General features: G+C 41.9%; 1 protein-coding gene across 2 annotated transcripts in view; it reads right to left on the minus strand.

The window, feature by feature from the left end:
• The window catches only part of sptbn4b (spectrin, beta, non-erythrocytic 4b), a 190293-nt gene that overhangs the window by 113470 nt on the left and 58093 nt on the right, over positions 1-18730 (minus strand). For both annotated transcript variants that reach the window (XM_072914973.1, XM_061972189.1), the window contains exons 13-16: positions 13855-13991; positions 13648-13797; positions 5138-5506; positions 4847-5061 (exon numbers count right to left, since the gene is read on the minus strand). In XM_072914973.1, the coding sequence (XP_072771074.1) occupies positions 4847-5061; positions 5138-5506; positions 13648-13797; positions 13855-13991 (871 nt within the window). The remainder of the gene's footprint in view (positions 1-4846; positions 5062-5137; positions 5507-13647; positions 13798-13854; positions 13992-18730) is intronic.

Here is an 18730-nt window from a genome sequence, read left to right on the forward strand (position 1 = left end):
GGGGCGTGGTCGGGGGTGGGGTGGGGCGTGGTTAAGAGGGGAGGAGTATATTGACAGCTAGAATTCACCAAGTCAAGTATTTCATACGTATATATATATATATATATATATATATATATATATATATATATATATATATATATCCTGAAAATATGCAAACAAAACTGTGTTTAGATAATTGATACTTCAAACTTGCATAAATAAATATTAAGGAATATGTCATGTCTGTATTATCATGTTTTGTTTTAAGTCATGTTTTGTTTAGTTTCTGTCTTTTCACTCCCTTGTCTGGTCACCATAGCAACCATTAGTTTTCACCTGTCACGTCACGCACCTGTTTCACGTTTTGAGTCACGCACCTGCTTTCACTAATCATGTCCATAGTATTTAAGTTAATTCATTTTCTGTTGTTCGTCCTGACGACCTCACACCACATTTATGCTCTGTCCATTGTTTCATGGCCATGTTCACGCTGCTCCTTTTTTGTCCAAGCCAAGTAAGTTTTTGTTCCATGTTTATAATCTTTTTGTTTTTCATAGTTTATTCTCCGCCACTGTGCGTGCTTTTCATTTGTGCTTTTTGCTATAGTCTTTTGGTTTCATAGTTTATTATCCGCCACTGTGCGCGCTTTCATTTATCCCTTTTTTTTTATATATTAAATTGATATATTAAAACCCGCCATGTACCTTAATTCCCGTCTCGCCCGTGCCAACTTTCCGTTGCATCCTGGAAAAGCAAACACCCCGGACCAAGTCATGACAGAATATAACATAACTTGGCTTCTGAGAGCTTCAAAATGTAATGAATAAAATGCTAAAGTTGTTGATAAACAAGCAATTATTTTAATAATTAAATATGGTCATTTTAAATGAATTATTATGATAATTTAAAATTAATTATTTCAAATATGTTTATTTTAATGTATAATTCTATGGCTGGATGTAATAAGGAGTCAGAAAAAATACAAATAAAAATACAAATAATTTTGATGTTTTTAGCAAAATATAGTAAACATTTATTTAGTTGTTGTTTTTTTTAACTAATAAATATATTTATTTTTAGGTAAGATAAACATAATAATACAATTTATCTCTAGTCTGGATGATTTAGTTCTTGTCACCCTGTTGTCCTCCCGTCATGAAAAAAGGCTGTCCTCACTCAGGTCCGCATGGAGCTGGAGGGGGCGTGGCCTCCAGCTACGGCTGAAAATCGGGAGATTTTCGGGAGAATATTTGTCCCGGGAGGTTTTCGGGAGAGGCGCTGAATTTCGGGAGTCTCCCGGAAAATTCGGGAGGGTTGGCAAGTATGATTAAGGTTGTATATACATGATGTAAGTATAAATGTCATGTAGTAATGGGCACATTTATAATAACATTTAATATTACGTAATTTGATCATTTTAAGCATACGCGGCGCATTCACTTAAAAAACGCATCACAACGGGTTTTTTTTTTTATAACAATATATCACTGATTATTACTCACTGCAGACTTTCTGGGAGCCAACAAACATAATAAAAAATCACTTACTGTACAAGGCCTGCTGTTATTAGGACGCCGGCTGCTGGGATGTTCATATATTCCCATTTAGGTGAAGAATGACTCACGAAGAAAAGAGGGATGGAACCAAGCGTCTTTTCGTGTCGTTCTCGCCATTGCCAGGTCTAATTTGGCTGTCAAAGTGTACCAACTTGTTGGGAGTACATGCTCATCCTTTTACTATCCAAGTGAGAGGCATGATTTATGATCTAGAATAAAACATCCAGGGAGCACAGAAGCAAGAAAGCAGCTGACCACTTGATGATGCAAACGCACACGCTAGTGATCACGGCGCCACTATAAATAGTTTGTCTGCGTTAGTGCTTATAATAACAATATCACTAATATTTGGTTAATATTCAAGTCACAAAATGTAAACTGAGTATTTGTGGCGCTTTTTAAATAGTTATCTATTGGGTTTTATGGGCGGAATAGAGGAGCTCCAATTGGCTTTTATTTACGTATATTTACGAGTTAGAATGCATTAAAAACAATCCATCCGTCGTCAAGTATTTTATTATGATTGTGATTGATAGGCAAAATTAAAAAAAAAATCAAGATCAAATATTCCACAATGACATTTTTTGGGGGGAAATTTTTTTGTGTTATTGTCATAAAAACAGGTGTTTCAAATTTTCCAAACTTGAGGGGAGCCCTTAAGGTAAAAAAAAAAAATCAGTATACTGTATCGGTTTAAAAAAAAAATGAAAAAAATCAAAATGGCGACCACATGATTTGATTTTTCAGTGTGCGGCCCGGATTAGCGAATAAATGCATGACATAAGACTAAGGCTGAAACGACGCGTCGACGTAGTCGACGTCATCGGTTACGTAAATACGGCGACGCCGTTTTTGTGCGTCGACGCGTCGCATATTTACGTCACACTACCGTCATGGCGGAGCGCAAAGCAGACGATGCGAGCGGTGCGAGCGAGGGGGAAAAAGCACGCCAAAAGTCGTCAAAAGTGTGGGAGTATTTCAATAAACGGCCTAATAATGTTGTAGCGGCGAACAGCTGTCTCATCAGCTGACGCGCGAGCTCGCAACCGTGGCTGCTTAGCAACCAGCCAAACCCCACTTAATACAATTATATTTTATCTTAGAGCACATCTGCATCCCTATTCACCTAGGCAACCCCAGGAAATGTATATAATTCGGCATTATTTCGGCCAGTCGGCTTATAAAATCAGAGCCGATCAGTTTACGTTCACGCGCAGGTATAACGCGGCGCGCTCCCGTCTCATCTGCTGGTGCGCGAGCCCGGTAATTAGATTGCTGTGTCAAATCAAGGAGTACAAAAGACGCCAGCGCAGAGTGGAAAAAGGTTTAGTTCATTACAGATAACCAAGAGTTGTGCCAAAAGTGTACCAAAACCAATAGCTGAACGGACAGCCGGTAAGATTGCACTTTAGTTCTCTTTGTGGGTGTGGCGCACCTGTTGCGCTGGTGAGATGGGGGAGGGGGGTTTGTGTAACTGTTGTTTAGTAAGGAAGTGTTGATATTCTTTGCTTAGTTTGATAAATGTTGGAGCAGTTTGCTTCATCAGGAAGGTGAAGTCGCTCAACTTAAAGTGTTGGATTTAACTGTGTTGGATCATTGGCTGCTGGTGAGGGCATAGAAAAAGGGGCATTTTTCTACCAGTAGACAGCGTTTAAGATTGAGTGTTTCACTGCTAATTTAATAATATATTTATACTGAATATGGATTTTAAATATGTATCTAAATAGGCGGTTAATTGGTTAGGTATTTATGTATTTGCATATTGGGTTTTCTGCTGCATTTATCTATTGTGTTTCTGGGTTTAAATGTATTGTATATGTATCTTGGTGCATTTATGTTGAGACAATTTATTTAAAATCTGTTTTAACTTAAAGGGAAAAGATGTGTCCATTTTCTTGCACTTGTTTAATGGTTAAGAGTTTGATTGCCTAATTAATCATTGTAAATTATGGGATTGATAATTGATTGATTTTTTACAGCATGTTAATCTTGTGGTGTTTTGTCCTTAAAGGTTTTTCACCTACTAAAGAAGCTAAAGGCTACTAAAGATGCTAAAGGCTACTAAAGAAGCTAAATGCTACTAAAGGCTACTAAAGACAGCTAAAGAAACTAAAGTCTACTAAAGTCTACTAACACTGCTAAAGACTGCTAAAAAGACTAAAGAAGAAAAAAGAAGCTGTTTCTTCATTGGAAAAACTGTTGCAAACTAAAGGAAAATAAAAGGAAAAAGTAACTACGGTCTGGTCTTTTGAGTGAAATCCAGAAGCCACATTTAGCATTGGTACATCCCTTTAAGTGTGGGATAAGCACAGCGAAAAAAGCCAAACACTTGACAGTTGTTGTATGCACACTGTGTCGAGCGGAAATGGCCTATCATAGCAGCACAACGGCTATGAAGGAACATTTGAAAAGAAAACACCCGACAGCGTTCTTGCCATCACCATCAACTAGTCAATCGTCCGCGTGAGTATACGTTGTCAGCATTACACAAAAACATGAATGTGTCATTTGTATCTGCGTTGTAAATTCATAAACTAAAACACCGTTTCGTTCTGAGAGGCGCGTTTGGCGTGCCTGTTCAGTGTTTACAAAGACGCTAACGTTAATTAGTTGTGCAAATACCTTTTACAACATTAACAGTTACATATACTATGTACAAACCAACAATTAACTTTCACTTTAATCATACTATCATTGTTGTGTTATTAAGCAAAATAAGCAATAATTTTACTTTTGTTGAAATGTTTACACTGCTACAGAATATTTCCTTTTGCACTTTTTTGTATTGGATGTTTATCTTTATTTTTGTACATTTTAAAGCAAAATAAGCAATACTTTTACTTTTGAAATGCTTATACTATTGCAGAATATTAAGATTTGCACTGGATGTTTACTTTTATATTTGCACATTAAAAAGCAAATAAGCTACTTTTAATTTTGTTAAATGTTAAAAGTTTTAAATGTTTACATTGTTACAGAATATTTTGTCATGTTGTTGTCAATGTTGACTGAGTGGCCATACTTTTGTTTTGTAAATAAGTCATGCCTTTTGAAAAAACTGGCCTAAATTTATTTTTTCATCTTCATTTTAAATAAAAAAATAATCGGTAAAAGGAAAAATAATCTATAGATTAATCGAAAAAAATAATCTATAGATTAACCGATTAATCGGAAAAAAAAATAATCTATAGATTAATCGATAGAAAAATAATCGTTAGCTGCAGCCTTACTCTGAATTGATTTGTTTTTCGTACGATTTGGTGTTTTGGGGCTAACATAAACCGAGGTAAGACTAGGGTGACACCCACCTGTGCGCCACCACCTCCACGTCCTCCAGCTTCTCGGGAATCTCCATCTTGTTCAGCCACTGCTCCTTCTCGTCGATCCACAGCTCGCAGGCGTTGACCTCGCTGAACATGCGGTAGACGGCGAGGGCGTCGTGAAGCCACTGCTGACGCAGCACGCCCACCTCCACCACCTCCGTGTACAGCTGCTCCACCTCCACCATCCTCACCAGCACCTCCTAAACATGCACATGGTGAAGAGGATGGAGAAAATGGCAGCTTTTTGTTGTTGTTGTTGTTGTTGTTGCAGCCCACCTCTTGTTCACTGTACCACAGAGGCAGCGCCACCATGTGCTTGCGCAGCGCCACCACGTGCAACCGATGTTTGTCCACGTCCTCGCTGACCCCCCGGTGCTTCTTCAGGAGCGACTGGGTGGAGTACTCGTCGTGGCCGAAGTCCTCACTGGACACCAGGCGGTAGGCGTCCTGCAGCCAGACCACCAGGTCGTCTGTCTCTGTGGAGAACTGGAAAAAGTTGAGCGCCTCCTGCAGGTGGCCGAGACGCTGCGCCGCCTGGTCCTCCAGCGTGGTCCACTCGTCCTTCACATCCAGGATGCGATCCTGAATGCCTGCCGTGTCGATGCTCTTCTCGCTGAGGATTTGCCGTCCTCGCTGCATGGTGGTCTGCACAAATGAATGGAAGAACTGAACCAGACCTCCGCCAAGGCATCACAATTCTTTGTAGGTGGCGGTAATGCACATCAAAAACTTTTTTTCATCAGCTGGATTTGTTGTGTCACCAAATATTAGGATGGAATTTAGGCTCTAAAAAGAGACTCGTACAAAAATATTTGCTCTTTTTTTTTTTTTAAATAACTCTTGTTTATCAAGAAAACGATCACAGGTAGCAGTTACAAAACACTATTTGTATGTACCCGTATTTTCCGCACCATAAGGCGCCCTGGGTTATAAGCCGCGCCTTCAATGAACGGCATATTTCAAAACTTTGTCCACCTATAAGCCGCCCCGTGTTATAAGCCGCATCTAACTGCGCTAAAGGAATGTCAAAAAAACAGTCAAATAGGTCAGTCAAACTTTAATAATATATTAAAAACCAGCGTGATGTGGGCGCGCATGGAGTCGTATATCAACATGGACGGAGCTGCGTGAAAAAAGCCACCCGGCCTCTTCGCGTAAACTTAAACTTACCTTAACCACTCGCTCATCTTTTCTTCATCCATCCCTTCGAGTTAGCTTTTATGATGACGCCGGCTGGAAAGGTCTCTTTTGGCAAGGTCTTCCTTTTGAATATCACCATGGGTGGAAGTTTCTGGCCATTAGCATGGCAAGCTAGAACCACAGTGAAGGATGACTTCTCATTCCCTGTGGTGCGAATATTCACCGTACGTGCTCCCGTTGTATCCACAGTGCGGTTCACAGGAATATCAGTTGCTGTGAAATAGTAATCCGTGTGCGGATGGAGAGATTGCGTCTTTTCATGAACCGGATCCCTGTCGCTTAGTAGGAGCCATTTTGTGGTCTTTACAGATGTAAACACACAAAGGAAATGAAACGTACGGTAATATCCGCGCGCTTTTTCTCCTTCTACGCGGGCGGGTGGTTGCTTACAGTAGAAGACGAAGCGCTTCCTGTTCTATGGGGGCGGGTGCTTACCTTGGCGGTTGCTTGCGTAGAAGAAGAAGCGCTTCCTGTTCTACCGGGAAAAAAGATGGCGGCTGTTTACCGTAGTTACGAGACCGAAACTTTATGAAAATGAATCTTAATATTAATCCATATATAAAGCGCACCGGGTTATAAGGCGCACTGTCAGCTTTTGAGAAAATTTGTGGTTTTTAGGTGCGCCTTATAGTGCGGAAAATACGGTAATTCAAATTTAGACCATACTTGCCAACCCTCCCGGATTTTCCGGGAGACTCCCGAAATTCAGCGCCTCTCCCGAAAACCTCCCGGGACAAATTTTTCTCCCGAAATTCAGGCGGAGCTGGAAGCCACGCCCCCTCCAGCTCCATGTGGACCTGAGTGACGTCAGGTGCGCAACACCACGTAAATCGTTGGCCGACCAAAAAGTAACCCCAGTACGCTATAGCCAACATTCACCAGGAGATGGCAACAGACAAACATAGATAACTCTATTACATTAACCCCCTTTTAGAAATGTATAGAATTTACTCAAAATATAATAAACAACCCAACCAAAAAATGCAGCAGCTCAATTAAAAAACTGTACTTAAGCCACATTCTTTTTTTTTTTTTTTTTAGTACTGAACTCTTAACCCTCATTTGTAAAAGAATAACATGCTTATTATACAAACAGTATTTGTACACCTTTAACATAGATTTTTATACTGTCTTCAGAGATTCAGTTTTTTTTGGTGGTACTCGAAACCTTTCTGGGTACCTGCGAAAGGGTGTTCAGCATGGTTAGAAAAATAGTGACAGAGAATAGAACAAGGATGGACAATTCAACCCTTAACTCAACAATGAGTAGATGAGTGTTATGTGTGTGTATATGTGTAAATAAATGAACACTGAAATTCAAGTATTTATGTCATTTATTTATATATATTGCGCATATATATATTGCATATATATATATATATATATATATATATATATTGTATATGTATATATAATAAAATAAATATATATACAGCTAGAATTCACTGAAAGTCAAGTATTTCTTATATATGTATATGTATATATATATATATATATATATATATATATGAAATACTTGACTTGGTGAATTCTAGCTGTAAATATACTCCTCCCCTCTTAGCCCCACCCCGACCACGCCCCTCCACCCCCCGAAATCGGAGGTCTCAAGGTTGGCAAGTATGATTTAGACTTTCAATTACATATATTCTAAAACATGCATTTTAATTTCATTTGGCAGTCGGGTAGCGCACACATTAAGGCTTCGCGAGCCGTTTGCATGTAATTTGCAATTAAGCGGCTCGCATCTTTGAATCGATGGAGGGTCAAACGGGACAAAATTAAATAACTAACTAGTTAACTAACCATTTAAATGCGTCGTTGCTTACTTAAATAATTGGAATTAAATACATAAATGTTTTATCAAATGTGGCATTAGATTATTCAATGTAAAACCACATTGAAGTATTTCAATATTTAATCATTTAATTCATTATTAATTTCATTATGTATGATTTAAACATGAATTTTATGACTTAAATGATTATTTCACATTTTAATTATTTAATTATTTAATAAATATTACGTTTCATAATTACTTAAATGTGTCACTGATTACTTACAATTGGGATTAAATCCATAAATGTGTCATTAAATAATTGTGATTGGAATCAATACATAAATGTGTTACTGAACGTGTCATTAGTTTATTTAATGTAAAAGTATGTTTAACTATTTCAATATTCATTTATTAATTTATTTAATTATTGATTTAATTGTGTTATGGTTTTATTAATTATTTCATTATTTAATAAATAGTTAAATATTTAATTATTTCATGGCTTGGTTAATTATTTCACAATTCAAATAATTATTTCATTATTCATTTAGTTATTTCTTCTTTATTTAATAAATAAATAGTTACTTAAATACTTAAATGTGTCATTGATTACTTACAATCCGGGGTAAATACATAAATGTTTCATTAAATGGGTCATTAATTCATTATAATGAATCAAAGGCATAAATGTGTTATTGGATGTGTGATTAATTAAATCATTGTAATTGGAATAAATACAAAACAAGTGTGAATAAGTGTGTCCTGAACTTATTTAATGTATATTTAACTATTTCAATATTTAATTATTTTATAAAATTAATTGTTATTGATTTCATTGTGTTTTGATTTAATTAATTATTTCATGATTTTATTAATTATTTAAAAAACGTAAATAAGTATTTCATGATGCTGTATGGCTGTACTTTATGAATGCATTTTACCTGTAAAACTCAATGGGCAGATACGATACTTTGGTCTAAAAGTGCAGAAATAACTCCGACAACTAGAAAAGATTCCCCTACTTGAACTGCTACATGTTCTGGGTCAGCAGGTCTAAAATATCTACCGGCAACTATACAAGGAGTGTGTCCTCCGCGGCCGCCATGTTTTGAAAGACTTCCAGAGTTCCATGCTTTAGACCAATCATTGGACTTGATTCCTTGAAGCCCCCCCCACTGACTTGGATAAGTGAGTTTGACAGATAGAATAGATTGATGTTCATGAAATAATTAAACAAATCACTATCAAATAGCTAATTAAATGGTTAAATAATTTGTTTAATCATGAAATAATCAATTAAATCACAAAAACAATTAATTAAAGGATGAATTAAATATTGACATTTCTATTGAATGTCCACGCAGGGGGGCAGTACCTCTGGATTGGCAGACCGGGGTGGTGGTTCCTCTCTTTAAGAAGGGGAACCGGAGGGTGTGTTCTAACTATCATGGGATCACACTCCTCAGCCTTCCCGGTAAGGTCTATTCAGGTGTACTGGAGAGGAGGCTACGCCGGATAGTCGAACCTCGGATTCAGGAGGAACAGTGTGGTTTTCGTCCTGGTCGTGGAACTGTGGACCAGCTCTATACTCTGGGCAGGGTCCTTGAGGGTGCATGGGAGTTTGCCCAACCAGTCTACATGTGTTTTGTGGACTTGGAGAAGGCATTCGACCGTGTCCCTCGGGAAGTCCTGTGGGGAGTGCTCAGAGAGTATGGGGTTTCGGACTGTCTGATTGTGGCGGTGCGCTCCCTGTATGATCAGTGTCAGAGCTTGGTCCGCATTGCCGGCAGTAAGTCGGACACGTTTCCAGTGAGGGTTGGACTCCGCCAAGGCTGCCCTTTGTCACCCATTCTGTTCATAACTTTTATGGACAGAATTTCTAGGCGCAGTCAAGGCGTTGAGGGGATCTGGTTTGGTGGCTGCAGGATTAGGTCTCTGCTTTTTAAACATGATGTGGTCCTGATGGCTTCATCTGGCCAGGATCTTCAGCTCTCACTGGATTGGTTCGCAGCCGAGTGTGAAGCGACTGGGATGGGAATCAGCACCTCCAAGTCCGAGTCCATGGTTCTCGCCCGGAAAAGGGTGGAGTGCCATCTCCGGGTTGGGGAGGAGATCTTGCCCCAAGTGGAGGAGTTCAAGTACCTCGGAGTCTTGTTCACGAGTGGGGGAAGAGTGGATCGTGAGATCGACAGGCGGATCGGTGCGGCGTCTTCAGTAATGCGGACGCTGTATCGATCCGTTGTGGTGAAGAAGGAGCTGAGCCGGAAGGCAAAGCTCTCGATTTACCGGTCGATCTACGTTCCCATCCTCACCTATGGTCATGAGCTTTGGGTCATGACCGAAAGGACAAGATCACGGGTACAAGCGGCCGAAATGAGTTTCCTCCGCCGAGTGGCGGGGCTCTCCCTTAGAGATAGGGTGAGAAGCTCTGTCATTCGGGGGGAGCTCAAAGTAAAGCCGCTGCTCCTCCACATGGAGAGGAGCCAGATGAGGTGGTTCGGGCATCTGGTCAGGATGCCACCCGAACGCCTCCCTAGGAAGGTGTTTCGGGCACGTCCGACCGGTAGGAGGCCACGGGGAAGACCCAGGACACGCTGGGAAGACTATCTCTCCCGGCTGGCCTGGGAACGCCTCGGGATCCCCCGGGAGGAGCTGGACGAAGTGGCTGGGGAGAGGAAAGTCTGGGCTTCCCTGCTTAAGCTGCTGCCCCCGCGACCCGACCTCGGATAAGCGGAAGAAGATGGATGGATGGATGGATGGATGTACACACTAGAGATGCGCGGATAGGCAATTATTTCATCCGCAACCGCATCAGAAAGTCGTCAACCATCCGCCATCCACCCGATCTAACATTTAATCAGAACCGCACCCGCCCGTTGTTATATATCTAATATCGACGATGCAAGGCATTAGTGAGGTTACAAAGCTTTTGCCTGTTAAAGAAAGGAGACTGATCCAATGCAGTACAGACATTCGCGTGCCACGCTGTCACGGCCTAGACGCAATCCAGTGCGCAATCATATGGGAGCCGCGCTGAGCGCACCTCCAAGCGCGTCTCGCTGCCGGCGACGGCCGGTTATGGGCCCGACGCTCCAGCGCCATCCATTTTCAGGGCTAGTTGATTCGGCAGGTGGGTTGTTACACACTCCTTAGCGGGTTCCGACTTCCATGGCCACCGTCCTGCTGTCTATATCAACCAGGGTGAGCCCCACCCCTTTCGTGAGCGCACTGCGCGCGGAGTGACCCCTGTTACGCGCCCCCGGCAACAGGGGTGGCGGGCAGGTAAGCTGCGCGGGCGGAGCGCGCGGAGTGACCCCTGTTACGAGCCCCCGGCCACGGGGGTGGCGGGCAGGTAAGCTGCTTACCTGCTGCGCGTGACGCCGGCCACGGCAAAGGCGGACGAGGCGGGGTGTCGGTGCGGTGGGCGCGGTGGTGACCCTAGACGTGCGTCGGGCCCTTCTCGCGGATCGCCTCAGCTACGGCTCCCGGTGGGGCCCTCTCGGGGGAAGGGGCCTCGGTCCCGGACCCCGGCGAGGCGTCCCTTCTCCGCTCCGTAAAAGTGTCCATCTCTTTTTTTTCTTCTTCTTCTGTTGTGGCATATGCTGCAGGTGCCTGCTCGTTTTTCGTATGTGGGTAACAACATTTAACTATGTATATATATTTACCAATTGGTTTAACTGCCACCCGCCTGAATCTATTTAAAATCTAATTTTTTTTCATTTCAACCGCCCGATCCGCGGATAATCCGCGGTTGTGTCCGCAAACCGCGCATCTCTAGTACACACATTTAAAAATTGAATTTAAGATTCTTTATTTTTGACTCGCTTTGCGGTCACTTGAAAGAGCCGTTCAAAAGATGCGTTTCGTTCGCGAATGTCACTTCTGTACCAAAGCAAGCGGGCGGCAACAAGCACAAATACATTGTGAAGTGAAGTGAATTATATTTATACAGGTAAAAGCCAGTAAATTAGAATATTTTGAAAAACTTGATTTATTTCAGTAATTGCATTCAAAAGGTGTAACTTGTACATTATATTTATTCATTGCACACAGACTGATGCATTCAAATGTTTATTTCATTTAATTTTGATGATTTGAAGTGGCAACAAATGAAAATCCAAAATTCCGTGTGTCACAAAATTAGAATATTACTTAAGGCTAATACAAAAAAGGGATTTTTAGAAATGTTGGCCAACTGAAAAGTATGAAAATGAAAAATATGAGCATGTACAATACTCAATACTTGGTTGGAGCTCCTTTTGCCTCAATTACTGCGTTAATGCGGCGTGGCATGTAGTCGATGAGTTTCTGGCACTGCTCAGGTGTTATGAGAGCCCAGGTTGCTCTGATAGTGGCCTTCAACTCTTCTGCGTTTTTGGGTCTGGCATTCTGCATCTTCCTTTTCACAATACCCCACAGATTTTCTATGGGGCTAAGGTCAGGGGAGTTGGCGGGCCAATTTAGAACAGAAATACCATGGTCCGTAAACCAGGCACGGGTAGATTTTGCGCTGTGTGCAGGCGCCAAGTCCTGTTGGAACTTGAAATCTCCATCTCCATAGAGCAGGTCAGCAGCAAGAAGCATGAAGTGCTCTAAAACTTGCTGGTAGACGGCTGCGTTGACCCTGGATCTCAGGAAACAGAGTGGACCGACACCAGCAGATGACATGGCACCCCAAACCATCACTGATGGTGGAAACTTTACACTAGACTTCAGGCAACGTGGATCCTGTGCCTCTCCTGTCTTCCTCCAGACTCTGGGACCTCGATTTCCAAAGGAAATGCAAACCATGTCATCTGCTGGTGTCGGTCCACTCTGTTTCCTGAGATCCAGGGTCAACGCAGCCGTCTACCAGCAAGTTTTAGAGCACTTCATGCTTCCTGCTGCTGACCTGCTCTATGGAGATGGAGATTTCAAGTTCCAACAGGACTTGGCGCCTGCACACAGCGCAAAATCTACCCGTGCCTGGTTTACGGACCATGGTATTTCTGTTCTAAATTGGCCCGCCAACTCCCCTGACCTTAGCCCCATAGAAAATCTGTGGGGTATTGTGAAAAGGAAGATGCAGAATGCCAGACCCAAAAACGCAGAAGAGTTGAAGGCCACTATCAGAGCAACCTGGGCTCTCATAACACCTGAGCAGTGCCAGAAACTCATCGACTCCATGCCACGCCGCATTAACGCAGTAATTGAGGCAAAAGGAGCTCCAACCAAGTATTGAGTATTGTACATGCTCATATTTTTCATTTTCATACTTTTCAGTTGGCCAACATTTCTAAAAATCCCTTTTTTGTATTAGCCTTAAGTAATATTCTAATTTTGTGACACACGGAATTTTGGATTTTCATTTGTTGCCACTTCAAATCATCAAAATTCAATGAAATAAACATTTGAATGCATCAGTCTGTGTGCAATGAATAAATATAATGTACAAGTTACACCTTTTGAATGCAATTACTGAAATAAATCAAGTTTTTCAAAATATTCTAATTTACTGGCTTTTACCTGTATAGCGCTTTTTCTCAAGTGACTCAAAGCCCTTTACATAGTGAAACCCAATATCTAAGTTACATTTTTTTAAAGCAGTGTGGGTGGCACTGGGTAAAGTGTCTTGCCCAAGGACACAACGGCAGTGACTAGGATGGCGGAAGCGGGGATCGAACCTGGAACCCTCAAGTTCCTGGCACGGCCACTCTACCAACCGAGCTATACCGCCTCCGTTCCCTGATCCGCACCAAAATGGGACTCTTGGCTGACTGGATTCATGCCTGGCAGAGGTAATCAGGTCTTTCATGGACCAAACACAGACCTGCAGCAGGGAGCGATGAGCCAGCAGTTCTCCAGCCAGAGTCTTGTGCTTCTGGAGTAGCTTCAGCACGCTGCTCAGGTCCTTCCCGTAACCCTGCGCTCCCAGGATGGAGCTCTTCTCACGGATCCAGGCCTCCGACTCTTCCAGCTCCTTTTTAGGGCACACAGTTCAGTCATGGATTTGTCTTGCAGATGCTCCGTCTCTCACCTGGAAGAAGGCCCACAGCTGCCTGGACTCCTCCAGCTCGCCGCGCCTTTTGTCCGCCAGCTGTTTCAGCTCCTCCAGACAGGACGAGACATGGTTGACCCGGTTACGGATCACCTGCGGGTCACATGGTTGGTAGCCTAGGAAACAAGCAGACAGGAGTCGATCACCATCAGATTCAGTGCTTCTTTCAAAAACATGTCTTTGATGAACGCTTCGTGTGAGAGCAGGACTTTTCACACTGCCCATAGAATTTAACGACGTGAGGCTTTTATTTCCAAATATTTATGACTTTGGCTGAGAAACAAGAAGAACTAACACGGGGGTGAGCCGCACACTGAAAGATCAAAGCATGCAGGGGCCATTTTCATTTTTTTCATTTTCAAAACCAATTTAGATTTTTTTCTAACCTTTCGGGCTCCCGTCAAGTTTAGTCCTGGGGACCCGGAAGGGTCTCAGTCATATACAGGTAAAAGCCAGTAAATTAGAATATTTTGAAAAACTTGATTTATTTCAGTAATTGCATTCAAAAGGTGTAACTTGTACATTATATTTATTCATTGCACACAGACTGATGCATTCAAGTGTTTATTTCATTTAATTTTGATGATTTGAAGTGGCAACAAATGAAAATCCAAAATTCCGTGTGTCACAAAATTAGAATATTACTTAAGGCTAATACAAAAAAGGGATTTTTAGAAATGTTGGCCAACTGAAAAGTATGAAAATGAAAAATATGAGCATGTACAATACTCAATACTTGGTTGGAGCTCCTTTTGCCTCAATTACTGCGTTAATGCGGCGTGGCATGGAGTCGATGAGTTTCTGGCACTGCTCAGGTGTTATGAGAGCCCAGGTTGCTCTGATAGTGGCCTTCAACTCTTCTGCGTTTTTGGGTCTGGCATTCTGCATCTTCCTTTTCACAATACCCCACAGATTTTCTATGGGGCTAAGGTCAGGGGAGTTGGCGGGCCAATTTAGAACAGAAATACCATGGTCCGTAAACCAGGCACGGGTAGATTTTGCGCTGTGTGCAGGCGCCAAGTCCTGTTGGAACTTGAAATCTCCATCTCCATAGAGCAGGTCAGCAGCAGGAAGCATGAAGTGCTCTAAAACTTGCTGGTAGACGGCTGCGTTGACCCTGGATCTCAGGAAACAGAGTGGACCGACACCAGCAGATGACATGGCACCCCAAACCATCACTGATGGTGGAAACGTTACACTAGACTTCAGGCAACGTGGATCCTGTGCCTCTCCTGTCTTCCTCCAGACTCTGGGACCTCGATTTCCAAAGGAAATGCAAAATTTGCTTTCGTCAGAAAACATGACTTTGGACCACTCAGCAGCAGTCCAGCTCTTTTTTTCCTTAGCCCAGGTGAGACGCTTTGCGCGCTGTTTCTTGGTCAACAGGGGCTTGACACGAGGTATGCGGCAGTTGAAACCCATGTCTTTCAAGCGTCTCTTGGTGGTGGATCTTGAAGCACTGACTCCAACAGCTGTCCACTCCTTCTGAATCTCCCCCACATTTTTGAATGGGTTTTTTTTCACAATCTTGACCAGGGCGCGGTGATCCCTATCGCTTGTACACTTTTTCTGACCACAGTTTTTCCTTCCCTTTGCCTCTCCATTAATGTGTTTGGACACAGAGCTCTGAGAACAGCCAGCCTCTTCAGCAATAACCTTTTGTGTCTTTCCCTCCTTGTGCAATGTGTCGATGGTTGCCTTTTGGACAGCTGTCAAATCTGAAGTCTTCCCCATGTTTGTGTAGGCTTCAGAACTGGACTGAGAGACCATTTAAAACCCTTTGCAGGTGTTTTGAGTTAATCAGCTGATTAGTTTGTGGCACCAGGTGTCTTCAAAATGTAACCCTTACACAATATTCTAATTTTGTGACACACGGAATTTTGGATTTTCATTTGTTGCCACTTCAAATCATCAAAATTAAATGAAATAAACATTTGAATGCATCAGTCTGTGTGCAATGAATAAATATAATGTACAAGTTACACCTTTTGAATGCAATTACTGAAATAAATCAAGTTTTTCAAAATATTCTAATTTACTGGCTTTTACCTGTAAATGTGAAAAAAGGCGTACATTTAATATATTTTTCTCCTGCACCTTATTTTAGAAAGGTCACAACAAATAATAATCATCAATATCGACCCATACAGAACACTTATATTGTGATACAGTTTTCACCCATATCACCTAGTTCAGGGGTCGGCAACCCAAAATGTTGAAAGAGCCATATTGGACCAAAAATACAAAAAAAAATCTGTCTGGAGCCGCAAAAAATTAAAAGCCATATTACATACAGATAGTGTGTCATGAGATATAAATTGAATTAAGAGGACTTAAAGGAAACTAAATGAGCTCAAATATAGCTACAAATGAGGCATTATGATGCAATATGTACATATAGCTAGCCTAAATAGCTTGTTAGCATCGATTAGCTTGCAGTCATGCAGTGACCAAATATGTCTGATTAGCACTCCAACAAGTCAATAACATCAACAAAACTCACCTTTCATGCACAACCTTAAAAGTTTGGTGGACAAAATGAGACAGAAAAAGAAGTGGCATAAAACACGTCCTAGAAAGTTATACATGTGAACAAACTACGGTGAGTTCAAGGACCGCCAAAATTAGTAGGACAAAACGGCGCTCGCCAAATACTGGAATCAGTGAAGCATGTTTAATATAAACAGTGTGCTTTATAACAATTAGGGAGGTTTGTGTCATGTTTGTCCTCCTACAGAAACCATATTAAAACAAAAAATATATATTTTTCCCCTCATCTTTTTCCATTTTTCATACATTTCTGAAAAAGCTCCAGAGAGCCACTAGGGCGGCGCTAAAGAGCCGCATGCGGCTCTAGAGCCGCGGGTTGCCGACCCCTGACCTAGTTACAGTATATGATTATATCAATTCACTTTCTGGCCACTTTATACTGAATTTGTTGACTTGTTTTTTTCAAAACAAAACCAAATTATTTATCTAGATATGTTGTAGATATGCTAGCCCCACCTTTTAAAAAGTCAAACACCTAATGAAGATGTTTTACTTGTGTTGGTTTCAACCAAACACATTTTAGGGCATGTAAACCATACTTGCCAACCTTGAGACCTCCAATTTCGGGAGGTGGTGGGTGGGTGCGGGGGGCGTGGTTAAGAGGGGAGGAGTATATTTACAGCTAGAATTCACCAAGTCATATATATATATATATATATATATATATATATATATCCCCGCGACCCCGAAAGGAATAAGCGGTAGAAAATGTGTGTATATATATATATATATATATATATATATATATATATATATATATATATATATATATATATATATATATATATATATTAGAGATGCGCGGATAGGCAATTATTTCATCCGCAACCGCATCAGAAAGTTGTCAACCATCCGCCCGACCTAACATTTGATCAGAACCGCACCCGCCCGCATCCGCCCGTTGTTATATATCTAATATAGACGATGCAAGGCATTAGTGAGGTTATAAAGCTTTTGCCTGTTAAAGAAAGGAGACTGATCCAATGCAGCACAGACATTCGCGTGCCACGCTGTCACGACCCAGACGCACACCAGTGCGCAATCATATGGGAGCCGCACTGAGCGCACCTCCAAGCGCTATAACAACCAGGGTGAGCCCCACCCCTTTCGTGAGCGCACTGCGCGCGGAGTGACCCCTGTTACGCGCCCCCGGCAACAGGGGTGGCGGGCAGGTAAGCTGCGCGGGCGGAGCGCGCCGAGTGACCCCTGTTACAAGCCCCCGGCCACGGGGGTGGCGGGCAGGTAAGCTGCTTACCTGCTGCGTGTGACGCCGGCCGCGGCGAAGGCGGACGAGGCGGGGTGTCGGTGCGGTGGGCGCGGTGGTGACCCTGGACGTGTGTCGGGCCCTTCTCGCGGATCGCCTCAGCTACGGCTCCTGGTGGGGCCCTCTCGGGGGAAGGGGCCTTGGTCCCGGACCCTGGCGAGGCGTCCCTTCTCCGTTCCGTAAAAGTGTCCATCTCTTTTTTTTTTTTTCTTCTGTTGTGGCATATGCAGCAGGTGCCTGCTCGTTTTTCGTATGTGGGTAACAACATTTAACTATGTATATATATTTACCAATTGGTTTAACTGCCACCCGCCTGAATCTATTTAAAATCTAATTTTTTTTATTTTAACCGCCCGACCCGACCCGCGGATAAAATCTAATTTTTTTTAATTTCATCCGCCCGATCCGTGGATAATCCGCGAACTCCGCGGTTGTGCCCCCAAACCGCGCATCTCTAATATATATATATATATATATATATATATATATATATATATATATATATATATATATATATAAGAAATAATTGATTTTCAGTGAATTCTAGCTATATATATATATATATATATATATATATATATATATATATATATATATATATATATATATATATATATATAAAAGAAATACTTGAATTTCAGTGTTCATTTATTTACACATATACACACACATAACACTCATCTACTCATTGTTGAGTTAAGGGTTGAATTGTCCATCCTTGTTCTATTCTCTGTCACTATCTTTCTAACCATGCTGAACACCCTCTCTGATGATGCATTGCTGTGTGGCACGCACAAAAGTGCTTTCATCAAATGCACTAGATGGCAGTATTGTCCTGTTTAAGAGTGTCACAACATTGCTGTTTACGGCAGACGAACTGCTTTACTGTAGACGTTCTTTATATTGTGGGAAAGCGGACTCAGGTCCGCATGGAGCTGGAGGGGGCGTGGCCTCCAGCTCCGCCTGAATTTCGGGAGTCTCCCGAAAAATCTGGGAGGGTTGGCAAGTATGATGTAAACATACAAAGGGTCTGATTGACTA

Source organism: Nerophis lumbriciformis, linkage group LG17 (genome assembly GCF_033978685.3).
Source record: "Nerophis lumbriciformis linkage group LG17, RoL_Nlum_v2.1, whole genome shotgun sequence".
In the NCBI taxonomy this organism is placed as follows: domain Eukaryota; kingdom Metazoa; phylum Chordata; class Actinopteri; order Syngnathiformes; family Syngnathidae; genus Nerophis; species Nerophis lumbriciformis.